General features: G+C 44.1%; 1 protein-coding gene and 1 long non-coding RNA gene across 3 annotated transcripts in view; both read right to left on the minus strand.

Moving 5' to 3' along the window:
- Window positions 1-2,244, minus strand: part of DGKH (diacylglycerol kinase eta) — a 173,711-nt gene extending 171,467 nt beyond the window's left edge. For both annotated transcript variants that reach the window (XM_037377163.1, XM_037377162.1), the window contains exon 1: window positions 2,088-2,244. In XM_037377163.1, the coding sequence (XP_037233060.1) occupies window positions 2,088-2,144 (57 nt within the window). In that variant the 5' untranslated portion in view covers window positions 2,145-2,244. The remainder of the gene's footprint in view (window positions 1-2,087) is intronic.
- A 3,671-nt stretch (window positions 2,245-5,915) lies between these two features.
- On the minus strand, window positions 5,916-13,414 carry LOC119143839. The gene is made up of 3 exons (XR_005102845.1): window positions 10,416-13,414; window positions 7,856-7,974; window positions 5,916-7,542 (listed from the first exon to the last, which is right to left on the minus strand). It is a non-coding gene; the product is annotated as an uncharacterized LOC119143839 (long non-coding RNA).
- Window positions 13,415-17,790: the final 4,376 nt, after the last annotated feature.

Consider the following 17,790-nt stretch of genomic DNA (forward strand, 5'->3'; position numbering starts at 1 on the left):
CAAGTCCAACCCTGACAGGCGAAGGAGAAGCTGTGGCTCAATTTGATGTCCATCGCTTATTTCTCAGAACAGCACTTCCCAATGACTTCTGACAATTTGCATAGATCATTAACTTGCACAGATTCAAAACCTGCAATAAATTGTCTGCCCTATCCTGCTGCTCTGTGTTTTGAGAGCGAGGGAGAGGTCTGGGCACATTTTTTTCCCCTTCATCACGCAGTTCTTCACCTGGATCTCCCTTTGCCCCCATTATAATAAAAAGCCTGCTTACAAGCAGATACAAAGAAGAACAACGTGGCTTTTGCCATAAAGACTATGTATTTTACCAGCAGGTTACCTGGTAGAGGATTGAGTGGTTTAGCTGAAATTAGAGCCTTGTAAAGAAAATCAGTGTAGTGGTTAACCTTAAAACTGCATTCATGGATGTACTCTAACAAATGCAGCAATGAAATGATAAACATGACCCAAATCCTGGCCTTTACTGGGGGAGGGGGAAATGGAGGGGAGGGGGAAAAAAAAAAGATGTGCTCCTTGTTTATCTGAGCCCTGCACACAGAAGGAAATGGGTTTGGATGCTTCAGCCAGGACTCTACATTTCCAAGCAGAGGGGCTGCAATCCATCTGCCTCCCGAGTTTCAGCTGAGTTTTGGATGATGGCAGCCAATTTAAATGTCACTGTTTAATAGGGTAACGCATTTGCAGGAATCAGCTTTGCCACCTTCCTCCCACGATGTCTTCATCTCTCCAGGCAAAAATCTCGGGTTTCCCTTGCCTGATCCTTTCGGTGTCAGCTGCATGTTACCGGAACACACATACAGCTGTTTTCCCTATCACAGCTGCATCTTCGGCAGCAGCTTCGGGGCTTGAGGACTGCAGAGGGCAGTGAAGGGGGATGTTCAACTTCACAACAAAAATGAGGCTGGTAAAAAAGGATTTGTAGCCCTCCCAGAAACAAACAGGGAAGGGGGTGAATTTAGTTCACCATGGTGTCTCCAGGGCTGGGCTGCTGCTTTCCTGGCAGTGAACACACTAAGCCAGGCAAAGTGTGGCTCTCCCCCGGCTGCTCTTTAGATCTGGGTTTACAGGGAAAACCAGGGGCCCTGGACCAACGCAACGAGTTAGCAGAATATGGTACAGCCATCCAAAGGGGAGATTGGCAGTGGCATGGGTCCACGCTTCACATCGCCTTACCAAGTTCAGGGCCTGAGACAGCCTAGCATTGACCTCCCAGATAGCCTGCAATCTCCCAAGCAGCCACCCAAAGACTATTTTTAGCCCTCCCTCCCCGGTGTGTGCGTGTGTGTGTGTTTGCACAATGGAGCAAAGCCCAAGAGTGGGACCAGACGGCCCTGAAAAGGGAAATCTGATTTTATCGCCTGCTGAGGATGCCGGTGACATGATTTCCTTCAGCTGGAAGGAGGGTCTCCGAGTTGCTTACACAAACTGCAAAGCCACCACGCCGCAGCTTTCCTCCCGTCCCGTCCCGTTCCGTCTGCGCGCCCCCCTCCCTCCGCAGCAGCCGAGGCGCACAGGCTTTCCCCGCACCTAGCAAAGCAGGGTGGCAGCGGGGTACCCCTGCCCCGGCCCGCTCTGACATCCTGACAGGAGTGATTCCCAGCCTGGCTACTGAAGAAGGGAAAAAAAAAAAAAAAGAAAAAAAAAAGAAAAAAGAAAAATTGTCTCTTTCTGGAAACTGCCTCCCAACGCTGGACACGTTGCTTTTGCTGTGCTAAGAGAAGACGTTTCACGGTATCAACAAAAAACACCCCCCACCCCACCACTCCCCCCGGCAAAGTTGGAGGCAAGGCTCTCGGTGCTAAGCCCAGGCAGTGAAACTCGGCAGGGGCAATGAACTCCCCGGCCCCCCGCCAGCAAACGGCCGGACACGGCGGGGGCGAAAGGCTCCCACCCGCCGCTCCCCGCGGGTAGGGGACGGGAGCGGCGTCCGAGCTCTGGCGCAGAGCGGGGTCGGAAGAAGGGAAGCGGGGGGGGCGATAAGGATGGCAGCCCGACCCCCCGGCTGAACAATGCAGGCAGGAAAAAGGCTAGGAAATGCCTGTGCAACTGCGAGGCACGCATGTACCTACCAGTTCCTCCCAGGCGGGGCTGCGGGCGCTATAGGAAGGGTAACCATGCTCCTCCATCACCCGGCAGCAGGTCCCTGCCTCCGCGGGGAGGGCGCCGGCGGGCGGCGGAGCAGGTTACGCCGGGCTGCTCCCGCCGCTGCCGCTCCTCCGGCTGGCAGCGCTCCCCCCGCGCCGCTCTCTCTCCCCCCACCCCGGCCCCGCTCCTCCCTTTTTCTCCCCCGGCCCCGTCCAGGCCCCCTCCTCCCTCCCCGCCCGGCTCCTCTCCCTCCCACGGCCACCGGGCTCAGCCCCGGCTCCCGAGGGAACCGGCCTGCAGCTGCCGCGCCGCTCACATCATCGCCGCCGCCGGGGGCTCCCCGCACACCCGCCCCGGGAAGCCCAGCGGATCACGGGCAAATCGCCTGGGGCGTGAGGCGGTTTGCAGCCGCCGCGGCGGGGCCGCGGGCGAGGGCGCTCCCCGAGGCGCGGGGGGTCCCCCTGGTGCGCCGGGAGCCGCTGACGCCCCGCCGGGGCTGTGCCGCCTCCCCTCCGCCCGGCACGGCACGGCCCGGCACGGCCCGGCCCGGCCCGGCCCGGCCCGGCACGGCACGGCACGGCGGCTTGCAGCGGGGCCGGAGAGCGGGGTCTGCGGCCGCCACGAGCCCGGCTGGGTGTCCCGGGGCGCCCCGGGCGAGCGAGCGCGCGCGCAGCGCTGCCCCCCGCATCCCGCCGCCCCCGCATCCCGCCGCTCCCAGCCGAGCCCCCCGGGAGCGGTCGGGGCCGGGGTGCTGCCCCCACACGAAGACTGGGACCGCGCAGTGCCGCACGGTTTAACACCCTTTGGGCAGCCTCTTCCCCACTCCCCCCAGAGGCACCGGGTGGTCCCGTTGGCACCTCAAGAGAAGCAGGAGCTGGGACACCGTGGAAATGACAGCACAGGCATGTAGGCCATGTCTGGCACTGGGGCCTTCCATTTCCAGGGCCATCCCGTCTGCCCCAGGGGGTAGCAGCATTGCTCTGCCCTCCGTCACGCCTTTTATCAATACACGGTGTGCATACTTCAGTCTTCCCAGTTTAGTGGCTACCAGCATGCCCTTGAACACCAATCGATACATTACAACTCTTCAACTGCATTTTCTACATCCTACAAACTCAATGCTTTCACTCATTTGTTTCTCCCTGTTGCTGCAGAATTGCGGGATACGTGAAAGAGTGGGACTAGAGAGAGTGAGAAAATGAAACTCAGACACCATCCAAAACAATGGTGTACAGCCCAGTTTTTCTATATTCCTTTTCATTCCAGCCTGCCCTTTTGAATTTGCAGCTATCATGCTTGATTACAAAAAGTAATCCCTGGGTCATCTACTTGGTTACTGCAAACATCAGAAAAGGAATTGGATTTCACAAGCAAGAAATTAATTTTTATTTATAATAGTTTTATTTAAAGATGTATTCATGTTCTTTGTGTTTTAAAGCTTCTTCATACCAAAAAAATGGCACGCTGCCACCTGACTTCTAGCTTTTGCAAAACACATCAGCAATTTACAAAAAGTAGCACTGTTGCTGAAAAAAGGTTAAGTCTTCCGTGTGCATTTAACTAAGCCTGGAGAAAAAATTGCATTGAGTTAAGATGATGGACCCCTCAGCCAGACCTGCAGAAGTGCCACAGCGGTATAGCTCGTTTGAGGAACTGAAATTGCTGCATTTCTTCTACCAGTAGAAAAGGAACTATTTTTGTTGATAATAAGTTTATCAGCGGTCTGTTGATGAACTGCTTTGATGGTAAGTGTAACCTCAGAAGGAAGCAAACAAGATGACTTAGAGCATCTTGCTTTTTGGAAGGAAGCTTTCTGAAGCTGAAGGTGAGCAACAGTTGTCCAAGGATGTCTGGTCTCCTTCCCTTTGCCCCGAGTGTGAGGTACTGCTGAGGAATGTCATACTGTAAAGGGCTTTACACTAAGAACGAGTGTCAGGGCAAGATTAGTCAGCTCCCCTCCTTTCCTCATGATGCACTGGAGGATCTCACATGATGGTTTGTTTATGCCTCTCGACATCTGGCCTCTTTACCCTTGGCCATGATGGGGCTTTGTGGCAAAAGTGGCCTGCCATGAAATATATGTCATGCTAATGCCTTGCATTTCCTTGCTTGCTGAACCACAAAAACTGAAAACTCGTATACAGGAACTTTAAGCCACTTGAAGTTACTTCAGCTGAAGCACTATATGTACCCTTTTGCCTTGAAATTCAGATTCTTGCTGTGCCTTCAGACCCATTTGCTGTTTCATGTGGCCTGAATCTTACACCTGTGACTAGATAACGCAATTATATTCACCTCATTTCATCCCCTGCAGTTCAAGGCTTGCTTTCCTTAAGTGGAAAGCTAGTATAGGCCCCAGAAGATTACAACAACCTACTTAGGTTGAAGGTACATTTCAAGGTCTTGTTGGATAAGGAGGACAGACATCAGCCACTGCACTGATCCTGGTGGATCTAAATGAAACCCGTGCAATGCAACTTCAGCCCTGCCCTTTCAGGCTCCTGAATGTCACATCTGGTTTTTCACTTCTTTCTCTGAAGGAGACAGATTTCAGCCCTTGCTGAGGAGCCCTGCCCCATACAATTTCCCTGCATGTGAGCTCTGCTCACCAGGCCCAAGAGGACAATTTCTGCCGAGACTGAGGTCTCTGGGCTGCATGGCTGAACTGGCTGAAAATCACGGGCAAAGCATTTTGCTGAAAACCATAATTCTGTCAAGCTGACAGGGAATTTGAGGAGAGATGTCAGGATCACAGGGTTTATTAACTTATTTATTTATTTTGTTCAGGGACATGCTGCCACATTTACAGAGGGGCAAGGGAACTGAAGGCAGGCCCAAGGCAAGGATAAGCTTGGTTAGCGAGGGGTAGAAGAGCTGCCTGCTAAAACAAGAAGTGACCAACTGTCCTCTTGAGAAGATGGGGATGTTGGCTTGGAAGAAGAGCTCATCGGAGGCAAGTCTTCGCAACCAGCTCGGAAGTAGACTGTGATTCTCCTAGCTGCTCTACCGAACTGCATCACAACATCTCCAACACAGCCTGGGCCCTGGTTTAATTTCATTCTGATTTTTTGATTTTGTTCCAAGTAATGTTGTTTGTTGGGATTGTTTGGGGTTTTATTCTTTTGAAGTTTTTCCACTTAGTCTAGACATTTGGGGTTGAATTTCATGGTAGTCTGCTCTATCTACTGTGTTCAAAGATGCCTCATCTCCCTCTGTCTCTCCTTGTTCCCTGCCCTTAATGACTCAGTGAAAAGTGGATCAACAAAGCCAGTGTTTCATTATTGACTTTTTTTTACGTGAAGCGCGTTGAAAATAGTAACACATGCCTGCCTTTTTAAGCAAAATATTTTGGATATATTGGACACACTGAAACATAAAGATTTTGCTTCCAATGCTGTGCTTAGACATCCACAAGAGAGTCCCCACCTCTTTAGGTATTTCCATTCCCTTTGGGGGGGGGGGGGGGCAGGCAGGAACTTTCTAATTTTTTCCTAATGTGAGGTAGAAAGACATTAAAAGAATGAGGTTTTTTACACTTTTCTGTATTTTTCCACCAACATTGCCTTCAGCATGTATCACATAACGAGAATGCACTAATTTTCATTGATCTATGCTAACGTGAAACTTCTTTCTTTTCTTGGCACGTTGTATGCAAGGCTGATTTGAGTAAGTTCTTCAAGGAAATGTTCTTCATTCTCTTTGCTGTAAACATACCAGTTGACCTTTTTTTTCCCCCCCCCTTTTTTTTTTCCCCCTGTTAAATAATTTTGCATAAAATTTGAAGGTAGGATTTTATCAGCATGGTAGTTGGGTAGTTCCTGCCAGACAGACAGGTAGTAATAACCCACAGTGGGTCATTAAAGTGATAAATGTATTAAAAGCAGAGCAAAACACACATGCTTCTCAACCTGGTAACCCTTCAGACAGAGCTGCAGTAACAGAATGAGTTAAGAAAAATATTTTAAAAATAAAGGTGTATTTTTTCAGTAACAATGATATGTAAAATCCTGATAACTGCCTTGAAATCCACTGCCTTCTGTTTGTGAAAGCATCCAAACTATTGCAGAAATTCTGCATTTCACCCAGTTTACAATGCCTGCCGCTTGGGTCTGCCTCACATGTAGTACATGAGAAATGTCTTTAGCCTAAATTTTCATTCATAGACTTACTTCACCATGTGCATTCTCTCTTCACTGGTATTTTTATTCTGGTTAACTCTAATAACCACTTCTGTGCATACCTGTAAGAGACAGGATGCTTTTAACCAGTTTCCTGGACTTTGTGGAGTTTTATAAGGGGGAAATTATATATGCAGATAGCAGAAATTTGTCTGTTTTCTAAACAAAGAGCTTTAGGAAGAAAGAAATTGCAGTGAGAAGAAAGCCTTGGGAAATAAATGATTTATTGGAACAGCAGCAGAGCTGTGGAAGGACAATCTACCAGCCACTTCATTGCACCTCCCACCAGCTTTATTTGCTTTTCTCAGTTTCTCCCCCTGCAGTGTTAGCATCTCCTGCTTGCTCTGCTGACACGGGTAGCCACCTCGATGCCTCCTCCTGAGTGGCACATGGAGCTCATGGGGTTGAAGTATGTTTTCCCTTCTGGAATTCATTCAGAGACATCTGGGTGGCGTGTGTTTGTTATCCCACCGCTTTGGCCACCCTGACTTGCGGCTGAAGTTGCAACAGGTACCCTGAAAGCCAGCAGAAAAAATGGCATGAAAGCACAGATGGCTGCAGGTGGCCATTTCTTAAATTGCTGCTGACCTTCACTAATGACCCCTGCCAGTGCCACTGGCTGAGGGTATGTACTGATTCATTCACTTAAGGATATTGCTGAACCAGATTTAAGGCATTCTCGCTTGCCATGGATGGTTTCATAAAAATATCATGGGAAAGAGTCATTCATTCCAACCTCTTGGTGCAAGGCAGCACCAACCATATCCAAACTGTCCTCAACAGGCATTGTCTGTTCAAACCCTGATGGCCTAGGCTTTATATCCTTCCTCGAGGATGTAGTTAGTGAATGATCTAAATCCGCCATGCTGCAATTTTTATCTCATCCCCCATGAACATGGAGAACCCATTCCATGCCTTTTCAGTGATAACTTTTGGTGTGTTTGGAGGCTGTTGTCACACATTTCTGCCCTAAACCAGCCCAGTTCCATTCTCATCACTGACCTCTCAGCTCACACTTCCAAAGGTGTTGCCTGTGCCTCACTTGACATGCAGTGCCCCTGCTCCAGCTTAGACCTCACCTTAAAAAACATCACTCTAGGTTTGTCCAGGTGTGACAAACATGCTCCTTTGTTGACCATCCTGAACATAAATGAGGATACTGAAACATCCTTACAGCTTGTATGTGAAGCAGGGCTTCCTCCCAATGGTGTGTCGTTGGATCTGTGAGCTTCAGGGAATATTTCAGCTGAAACATGGTTTCCTAGGAAAATGTCACATGAGTGTCAGAAGCTTTAGTAAATCAATGTACAAGGCACCTACCCCATCCCCAGGCCCAATTTCTTTGACATTATTTGGCCTCAGAAAACCTGTGTTTGTTATACTTCTCCCTGTTACCTTCAAAGCACGCACTTTTTTTTATTGTTATTTTGGGGAGAACTGAAGTTTATGTGATGGATCAGTAATTCCTGAGTTCCTCCTTTTTCTCCTTTTTTTAAAGTTTCATTTCATAATACAAGAACTCAACTGATTAAACACAGGATGTATCTTCACATTTTTTCATATGAGCCAAATACCTCTGATGGAGCTTTGCACTTGCGGTTATGGACTTCGCAAAACCTGGCACAAACTTAAATATCTGCTTCTTTGAATTCATTCAGACCTTGAAGATGCAACTTTTTGACAAACATTTATTCTAAAAGAGACACAGAAACAAATAGTAAGCATAAGGGTTACTAATGTGATTCTTTAAAATCACGTACAAATTAATAAATATATTATTTCTGAAATGATCAGGAAAAAAGGTAAACATTTATTTAAATGCCTAAGTGCCTAAGGTTTCTAATGGCAAAATTGGAGTGGGGGTTAAAAGCTTTGTCTCCCCCCTGATGCTTAAAAAGGACAAAACAGGTGGCAAAAACATTTCTATGGAAAATGGAAAGAATTTAACCCACCCAACAACTTGGCACTGAGATGGAGCTGTTCCTTTTGTCTTCTTATGTGTTCTACTAAGCACCATATTTGGGTGCTTTCCAATTACAGCAAATCAATATGTAAAATTCCTATTTTGGTCAGTTTTCTTGCAGTCTATCATGGTACATGTTCAAATATAAATTAAAACAGATCTTTTTTCCAAAAGAAACTCCTGCTTAGTAGAGGAAAGAGAGGCAGACTTATGCCAGTGGAGTTTTTATTGCTTGCATAAATGAAAGGAAGAAGTGGCAAGATGTGTATGAAGTGGTGGGGGAGTATAAATACAGCCATGTGATCATCCTGAATAAGTAAGATGGACTTGTGGCCATGGTCCTGATCTTATCTGAAGATGAGCTAGAGAATACTGAGCCCAATATTGCTGTCATAGAAAAAAAATAAATTAGTTTTCACAAGAGTTGGTGGATGTAGTGCTGAAAACCACAGAGCATTTTTGTGGCCAAGCCAGTGAGGTATATATGCTTACTTTTAAGCATACAGTTTGTCCCATTTATTTCACCTCCAGCACGCACGGAAAGCATATACTCTCGCTGGGGAACCTTGCAAATTGACAGGTTTGAGAAGAGAAATATTTGATCTATAGAGAAAGCATGAAAGGAAGGAAAAGAGGTGGCTGTGAGAAACAGCAGAGAATGAAGGATGTGTCTGTTTACTTTTCTAAGATGATACGTTTCTCTGACAGTAGCAAATAAGTCAGTAACTCCATAAATACCAGTATTAAGTAAAATTGATGCTTTTAGTAATTGAGCCAAATACAAAAAGATTAAATTAACTCTTACTACAATTCCTGTGATTTAAAATCAGTTATCTCAGGGACAAATTGCTCTGCAAAGTTTTTCAAAGAGTCTGTTAACTTATTTAATGTGGAGTTGAAATTCTGGCATTGCTCTAATAGTGTTCCCACATTCCGTTCAAGAGATCCCATCAGATGGTTTGCATAGCTATTTTTAGTTTTTAATAAAGAGAGGATGACACATGACTTACCAGAAAAGAAAATACATTTTTGCTACTTTAACCTTATTTAAGTTGTATTTCTAATCTAAAGAAAGAGCCTTAATCCATGAAATAGCCATAGCGTATAGGAGAGTTCTAAATTAACATTGGCTAGACGCATCCAAGCCTAGTTTAGATAAATGAAAAAGTGAATAAAAGGGACATTTCTGTGTATAGTTCATATAAATAAAAAAGTAAATAAAGAGACATTTCTGTGTATTTTAGATTAATAAAGCTGAAATGTACAGGGGTGAGTATTATAAACACTTTTATTGAAGGCGCATGTTAAAAATAATATGTTCTGCAGTTGACCGTCATCTTGTCATTCACAGCAACAGCCACATGTGAATAATGTTTATCTTTGGTTTTAGGGAAAGGAATTTCATTGTCATACTGAAGATTTGCACAGTTTGAATTGCGATATTATTTGTCCTACAACAAGGTGTAATGAACAAGTATGTATTGCTACTACAGCTTACAGGTATAAGTAGTTTATTAATAGGATTTACAAATTTGCATTACTGCTGCCAAACAAGAGCCTGTCCAGGCATGTGTACTTCTTCCTCCTTAGTATTTTAGTACTGACCAAACTGACGGGAATTTGGTTGGTTCTAAAACCTTACTTCACAGGGAGCCTTTTCCTACAGTGATGGAAACCCCTCGCCGCAGCTGGAAGAAGCAGTGTGCCTGCCGGTGTGTCCCACCGGCCCTGAGGACATGGGTGGCGGGGGGTGGGGGGGTGGGGGGTGGCGCGTTTGGCCCCCTGGTGTGCTGGGATCGTGGCACAGCTGGGCTGCTGTGTGGGGTGGGAGAGCCGTCTCTCTGCCTGCGTCACTGAGAACGGATCTGCTGGGCTGTGAGATACCCGAGGAGCTAATTTTTCCCTTGCCAAGAAAGGTGGAGCAAGGCAACGGTGACCACCAAATACGTTTTTGAGCAGATGAGTAGCAGGAGGGTAAATTAAGGACAAAGTTTGGAGATGCTTTTTGCTTTATGGGTTTTTTTTGCACTTATACAGTGTAGGAACAGGGATACAATTTACAACCAACCTTTTTTGCTGCATGAAGTCTGTGAAACTTATTCATGTTTGTGACCTGCAGGTGAAGCTATGCCAGGAGGAAAGGTTTGTCGTTTGAATGGAAAAGTACCAACCTGATGAACATAAAAGAGACTGAGCAGTTCCTGGTCAACCAGTTTTATTAGGCAGCAGCTTCTAAGATGAAAGCATCTGAATCCCATGGAAACAAGCAGAGAAAGAATCAGAGTCAGGCAGCCTTTAAGTGATAATATTTGCAGATGTCATGAAGACCAAGGGGGTGGTAAATCACGAAAAGGGCAAAACATTGAAATAAATTATTTGGAATAGCTAGTGAGATAAACATAAGCAAATATATTTCTAAACAGCCAAATGCAAAGCTGTGGCACTTAAAAACAAAGTGTGTAAGAAACGTTTAATCGCTATGAGGGATCCTTTAGGAGATGCCTTGATTTTGAAAAGGTCTTAGGGGTCATGGTGACTAATCAGCTGTGTAAGATCTACAGCCAGAATCAAATGTTAATTGGATTTATGAGTAGAATTGGATCTATGATTACAAGAATTTCTGGTACTTGTGAGAGTGATATTGCCTCTGTGCTTGGTACCGACTTACATGCAGCTGTGGTATGGCACCTGGTGTCTTTGTCCACAGTCCAAGACAGATGATTATTGTTTAGAAAGGGGGCAAGGGAGAGCCTGCAAAGCACCTGAAAGACCTCAAAATATTCTTTATAGTTAAAGACTCAAGGAGTTTGTTCTGATGAACAAGAGAATTTGAGAGATAACTTAAAGCTTGGAGGTTCCAAAATAGGAAAGAGGTCAAGGGGGTTCTTCACTCTATACAGGAGCGATCAGAAACTCTAGCTACTAAAAGTTTAAAATTAGGGATGGAAAAAAAGACAGACTTTGAAGCAAGGATAAATTAATCATTGGAATAACATACTAAGGTTTGTGGTTCAAAATTTTTAAACGAAAGACTGGGTTTTGTTTTAAAAGAAGTTTTCATTGAGACTCAGGTTTATCTTATGACTTGACCTACAGAGAACTAAATAATCAACCACCAGTATTCTATGCCTGTAAAATCTTCTATAGCATATATAGTGTGTAATCTCTACTGACTAGATAATCACCAGGGAATCTTCTGAGTTTATAAACATGGAAATATAATACATCTTCTGCAGGTTAGAGGAAAATCTATTTTATTAGAGCAAATAGGGGCATACAAATATCCTCATCCTGGCCCCCAAGGAATATTTTTCTGTCATTAAAAGAGGTCTGGGTCACTATAAAACCCAGAGTATTAAAAATCATACAGCTGAGGCACGTTTTCTGCATCTTCCATCTTATGCTCCCAAGGACATCCCAGATGGTAATGATTGAATTTGTCTATTTATTAGACATGACAGCTTCCACTGATGAGGGTGTTTGTAATTCTAAGCAAAGAGCAGTTGCTGAGATGAAATGTCTATGACTTTCTAACCACAGAGTTGTTGCTTTGGTAGGCTACCGAAACAACAGTTCTGTGATCATTTAATACCAGCTCTGTGAGGCTGTACATCATGTAACAGTACAAATTTGATCGAAATCAGGCAAGAGCATCTGATTCCATTTTGGTTGGTTTAGCCAGAGCACATAGCACAGTGTTTACATTCACTTAATAATTTTATGTTGATTTTATGCCAGCTGCAGGAAGACAGCATGAAGTTAAGAGCTGCCTAGACAGAAAATACTTCTTCTATGTTAAATCTGCCAGGGCAAATTCTCTCTTTGATATATTGTTAACAAATCTGAATCAGTGGAGTGACTGTACCAGTATATTGCATTATTATGACTACAGTGGCTTTGCGATCCGATGCTAAGTACCCCACAAAACAGATTCACTGTATTGTCAAACTACAGCTTGAGAGCCAAGCTGAACTGAAAGTTAAAACAGAGACGCTGAAGAGTAATCTCATTGTGCCTGCTCTCCATCCACTGCCAGGCCCTGAGATACCTTTGAAATTGCCAATGATCCCTGAAAAGAAAAAAAATAAAAAATAAAAAGCAAAAAAAATCTCCAGGCAAAACAGGACCACTTACAGGAAAATAGCTGGAGGTAAGGATGGTTTACTCTGAACTTCCTGCGTCAAAGTCAAGTTGTGTCCCTTTAGATGTCAACCGTTGTTTGGAAGAGGTTAAATTCCCTCATGTTTGACCTACATAGAGTTCTGGCGTTTGGGAAGGTACTGTGTGAGCTGGGCATGCCAATTAATTTTAAGGATGGTAGTAGTCATAGTAAATGAATGATCTGCAAGGATTAGTAACTTCTCTGTCAACTGGCTGAACAATTTTAGAAACCGTATAGGTGAGTTGGTTGGAGGTTGGGCCACAATTATTATATTATTTTTCAAAGCTGGAAGGAGGCACGGTGACGAAGATACGCTTTGAAATTACCTTGGGAGGAACTATTTCATAAAAGCCAGCAATACAGACATCAGTATGGTCAGTATAGGAATGAATTCTAGTGGGCTGATTTTTAAGGATGAATGTCTTGGACAGTCTGGAATTACAATATCAGTATTTACAATGTAGGAAGCATGAGAAATAAGGACTTCAAGAAGTCTGGACAGATAGTGAGTGCAGTCTTTGTGGTGGAAATCTGCAATGAGACCACTGATCTCCATGGCAGTAGATGAACTTGCCCCTGTGAAAGCCAGATCAGGTTCTATGTCATTTTCTACATTTTGAAAAAGAATTTTAAAAACACATTTCAGGGTGTGGAATGGTCCCAGACAAGGGAGTGTCACCTTCTGATCGGCTGAATTTCACATGGCTTTTATTATGTGGCTCCACAAAGGCTCAAGTCTTTATGAAGAGGCATTAACCTCCATGTAGCTAGAACAGTTGCATGCCAAGTCCTCAAAGCACAAAATTCACATTACTGGGTAGTTTTTGGAGTATCATTTTGAAGACCCCTGAAAGCACCACTTAACAAAAATATGCAATAAGTCTGATGGTCCTTTTCTTCTTTTACTAGGAGGTCCAAGGGCTCCCATTCTCATGTAGTTTCAGAATGCAGAGTCTCTAATATATACAATACGTAGGATACATCTTGCCTATTTTTTTTGGCTTACTTTCATCCCACATTGAGAAAATACATGGCTAAAAATACTTCAGGATGCTTTCCAGGGAATACCACCCATGTGTCCCTCAAGAGACTCCTCTTTAACATTCCTTAACCCACATGGTATTCAATGTTTCCAGTGACAGACTGTGCCTCCATAAATAAGCTACATAAGTTCCTAATATGAGTTATGCATTGCATACAGTGGAATAACTGCCTTAAAAGAATGTTGAGGCTACAAAAGGAAGCAGTCACAGAGGTAAGAAATGCCAAAATTAAGGCAGGCTTCGCAAACTCAGTATGGTCCTGCTGTGCAAATGCCCAGTCTGAGCCAGTCTCTCATTATGGCTTATTTTTAACTCCTGATTCATTCCAACTACAGGTACTTGCTAGTCACCGGATTAGAAGCTACTTGGTATTTTTTTATAATCCTCATTTGTAGTAACCCTTCCTAGTGGCTCTTACTTCCCATCCATATGGACTAGGAGTAGAGAAGTCAGTCAGCATGAACATGGCTTAGTTGATGAACCCCGTTCACTCTGATCCTCTCTGCGCATCTTCCCTTGTTGGTGTGGCAAAGCTGTGTTCAGAGCTTCATGGGACATGCAAAATAACTCATCTGTATTTAAAGGAATTTTCCTGCTGTGTTTCCAAACACCTCCTTTCAAACAAGGCCCTAGCAGTGGAAAGCATTATGTAAGCCACGCCTAGAGATGCTACCAGCTCTTTTTCCACCTCACATAGCATCACTCTCACAACTACCATAGGAAGGAAAACCTGACCCATACATTGGCAGCGTCTGTTCATAAGCCATCCACCTTTGACCTTCTGGGTGGAGTTATTTTCTTGAGGGAAGTAAAGACTCCTGCTTCCTGATGTATTGAAGCTCTTCAGTGAGTATCCCTCCTTCCGTCATCCCTCTTGCTTTCAGAGAACCGATTCCTACAGCATGGGTCCCAGGAAGAAACAGAGTTTCATCCAAATTCCAGGTCTGCATTTTTTCCATGAGCAGGCACCAATCCGTGTCAGGCCGCAGGAAAAAAATCCCACCACCCAAACCTTTTGAACAGGCAAGAAAATATAATCTGTTTGAGAAACTGTTGTAAAACCAGATGTCTAAAGGGGTGCAAAGCATTGCTGCTGCAATTAGTGATGAGATGATTAATGATTCCAAGTCTTTGGGATACAATTAATCCCTTTCATCAATTCATCTAGGTGTATAAAAAGAACGTGTAGGATTTGACTTCTTCCTAAAAGCTGTGCAAATAGCCTATTTTGCATTGGTTCACAACAGATTCAGGGACAAATATGACACTGACATACAGAACTTTGCAGAACCTCCCTTGACATTAAAACAGGCAAAAAACCACCCTGCTCGGTTAATGGGGGGAAAAAATCGCACCACAGCACCATAGCTCCAAGCAGCCCTCGGCCACTCTGCTCCAGTTGTGGAATCTTTCTGTTTGGCCTCTGGAAGGGTGAAGGCACCCTTATTCACATCTTCTGAGGGGGGAGTGGGAGGGGTGGTGAAGACAAGCCCTACCAGGCTTCTCAAAGTCCAGTGCCTTTTAGGGAGGGGAGGCTTCTTGAGGCAGGGAAGGAGAGCTGCCAGCTTTGCCTTGAGCAGGTGTTTTCTACCTGATGTTACTGAACGGGTCTTCAAACAGGGCTGTGCAGAAGCTGTAAGATGATTTATTTATATTTTCCTATTTTCATAATCTGGTTGCTTACTGTGAGATCAAACATTGCTTATTTGCATCTTACTGTCTCCAATACAACTCCTTTGAAGCAGACCTGTCTAAAAAGGTTATCCATGTGTGTCTGTAGCCTCCACTTTCTCAGGGAGCCTTAGTAATCTGCAGTTACAGATATTAAGATCGACTTCTTCTGAGATTGTGGGGTAAAAGCATGCAGAGCCTGCCTAGTGCTGATACCAGTTTTACACGTTGAATTGTTGAAGCTGAGGAAGCTGCAGCTGCCAAAAAAATGGGAACATTTTTAAATTCGGGCATCACATGGACCCAGGAAAATTCTTCCTTAGCAAATGAAATGAGGACAAACAGCAAAAGAGAGGTACTTCATCACTGATTTTATCAGCTAACTTTCCCTCAAGGGTGCATCAAGCTTCTTTTTTTTTTTTTTTTTTTTTTTTTTTTCCAATCGACTCTGCCACCCTGTATGGAAGGGGGAAGTCATCCATGACCTCAGTCATCCATCCAAAGCTGGTTCACACTATAGGTGTGCATGGGAAGGTCAGTCCCCTCACACCAACCCATTTTGCTATGAGGAGGCAGACTTTCGCACTCTTCACCTCCTGTACTTGGGCAGAGTGGCATCTCCTTTCGCACCTCCTCCTGCTTCTGAATTCACCACTGAATTCTCCAGGGCAAAGTGTATGCCTGAACTGGTGAAAGTTATCATGGGACTGGGACTGCAATGTAAAGGTGGCCACGGCACGCAGTTATTCTGTATTTATCCCTGATGGTAAAGGAAGTAGAAGTAATGAGGAGAGGTATGATGGTGGAAGGCAGCAGGAAGGAGATGGCTTTTCAAAGGTGGGAGAATGCAAATGGAAATCTACTGAAGCCTAGTTAGAGGGAAGGGAAGATGGGAACTGAACAGAGGAGGAGTGTATATATACAACAGTCATTGCGTTGTTTGTACGTACGTTACAGTTGGTGTCGTGTTCTATGTGCCTCTGCATAGCCTTCCCATCAGCAAAGACGTGAAAAGAATATATAGGTTTCTTTTTTCACATACAGCTTTCTAATTCACTCAACCATACCAATTCCTTTGCACCTCAAGTAAGCAAGTGAATACAAGAAGACAGAAATAAATGAGAATCTAAGGAAGACACACTCTTCACACTCTCACAATCATCAGACTAAATGTATCATTTCTGCAGCTCTATGGAAGGCAATGAAGCTGAAATTAGTTCTTCATGCATGAATTACGGTACTGCATAGTGATTTTTAGGCATCCATAAAATGCAGCATAAATAGTTTATGCTCAGTCCTAAGGGGGAGGTGTTTCATTTGTTTACTTCTGTTAGGTCATGGTTATTCTGCAAGCTCAAGGAAATATCTAATCGAAAATTTTAGTACAAAGAACTATTTCAAAAAAAAAAGGCAGAAAAGAGCTGCAGAGTGATAAAACAGCAGTTACAATGTACCTCTATTTGAAGAAAGCTGGAAAAATGGTTTAGAAAAATACAGAGGTGTGTAAGCCCAGAAACTACAGGAAAACCAAGCAAAGTTGTTATAACCATTTTTATTTGTTCATGACAGAAGAAAATTAGAGAGACATGAAAGGCAGCAGAGGCATCATGCCAGACAACTTTCTGATGGATAATGGTCAATCCAATCTTGTTATTTTGTGCTCTTTCTTTGCCTATGCCTAGCATCCATCCATTAGGTTTTGCTGTAGTCACAACCACATCTTGAACATAACCTTAGAAGGATTCAAGTCTTAGATTTTCTTCCTGAAGGAATAAGACATTCATTGAGGTGGAGGAGAATTGGAAGTCAGCAGCTTTTAATATAGAACAGACTCCAAATTCAGGTTGTTTGATTAAAAGTAATCAAAACCAAAAAACTGCAAAAAATTGGATTAGCAGGATAGAAACATAAACATTGAACACGATAATAACCAATTTAAATGAAACGCAAGTACATAAGGAGGCTAAACCTTACAGTCACAATCTGTTGCGTTAGTGCACAGACACATCGACTAGTGAATTCTGTTGTTTCTGGTTCTTAAAGAAAAAATGTCACTTTGTGTCCTCTGACTGCATCTGAAGTCAATAAATCCATCTGCTGCCTTTCACGCATGCAGAACGCATTTTCATCCCCTCCAAGCCATGTTCATTGGCCAGCTTGATATAATTAAATAGCCTGCATGACACATTCAGATGCTTGAATTTAAGCCATTAATTTAAGTATGCATATTGCAGTCTCTCCCAGGTACAGGAGGAAAGGGGAGCACAACACAAACAGCAATAGTCCTCAGGTGTGTCCCTTGCTAGTATAGGTTGTCAAATGTGATGTTAAGGTATTTGACAGATAACAAAGATAGCAGTTGATTTCAACAAGTGCAGTGTAATGTAATTTCTTTTTGTAAAACCCTCTCCCAGTGTTCTTGGTAGTGTCTCTGTAGACTGAGGGGAGTGTGGAGAATAATGTACATCTCCTTCCATTAAATGAACACCTTTATTCAAAGGCAATATGTTAACTTGTCAAAACTCATCATCCTCATGCTACACAATAAAACATTCTTTAATGCAACACAGGACTATGTTGTCACCTAGCTCACCTATAAGGAAAATTCTAAGCAAGTTTTCCCCTTAGAAAATAACCCCTGTGAGATGTTAATTGTTTGGAAAAAGTTGG

This window comes from Falco rusticolus, chromosome 2 (genome assembly GCF_015220075.1).
Source record: "Falco rusticolus isolate bFalRus1 chromosome 2, bFalRus1.pri, whole genome shotgun sequence".
Lineage (NCBI taxonomy): Eukaryota > Metazoa > Chordata > Aves > Falconiformes > Falconidae > Falco > Falco rusticolus.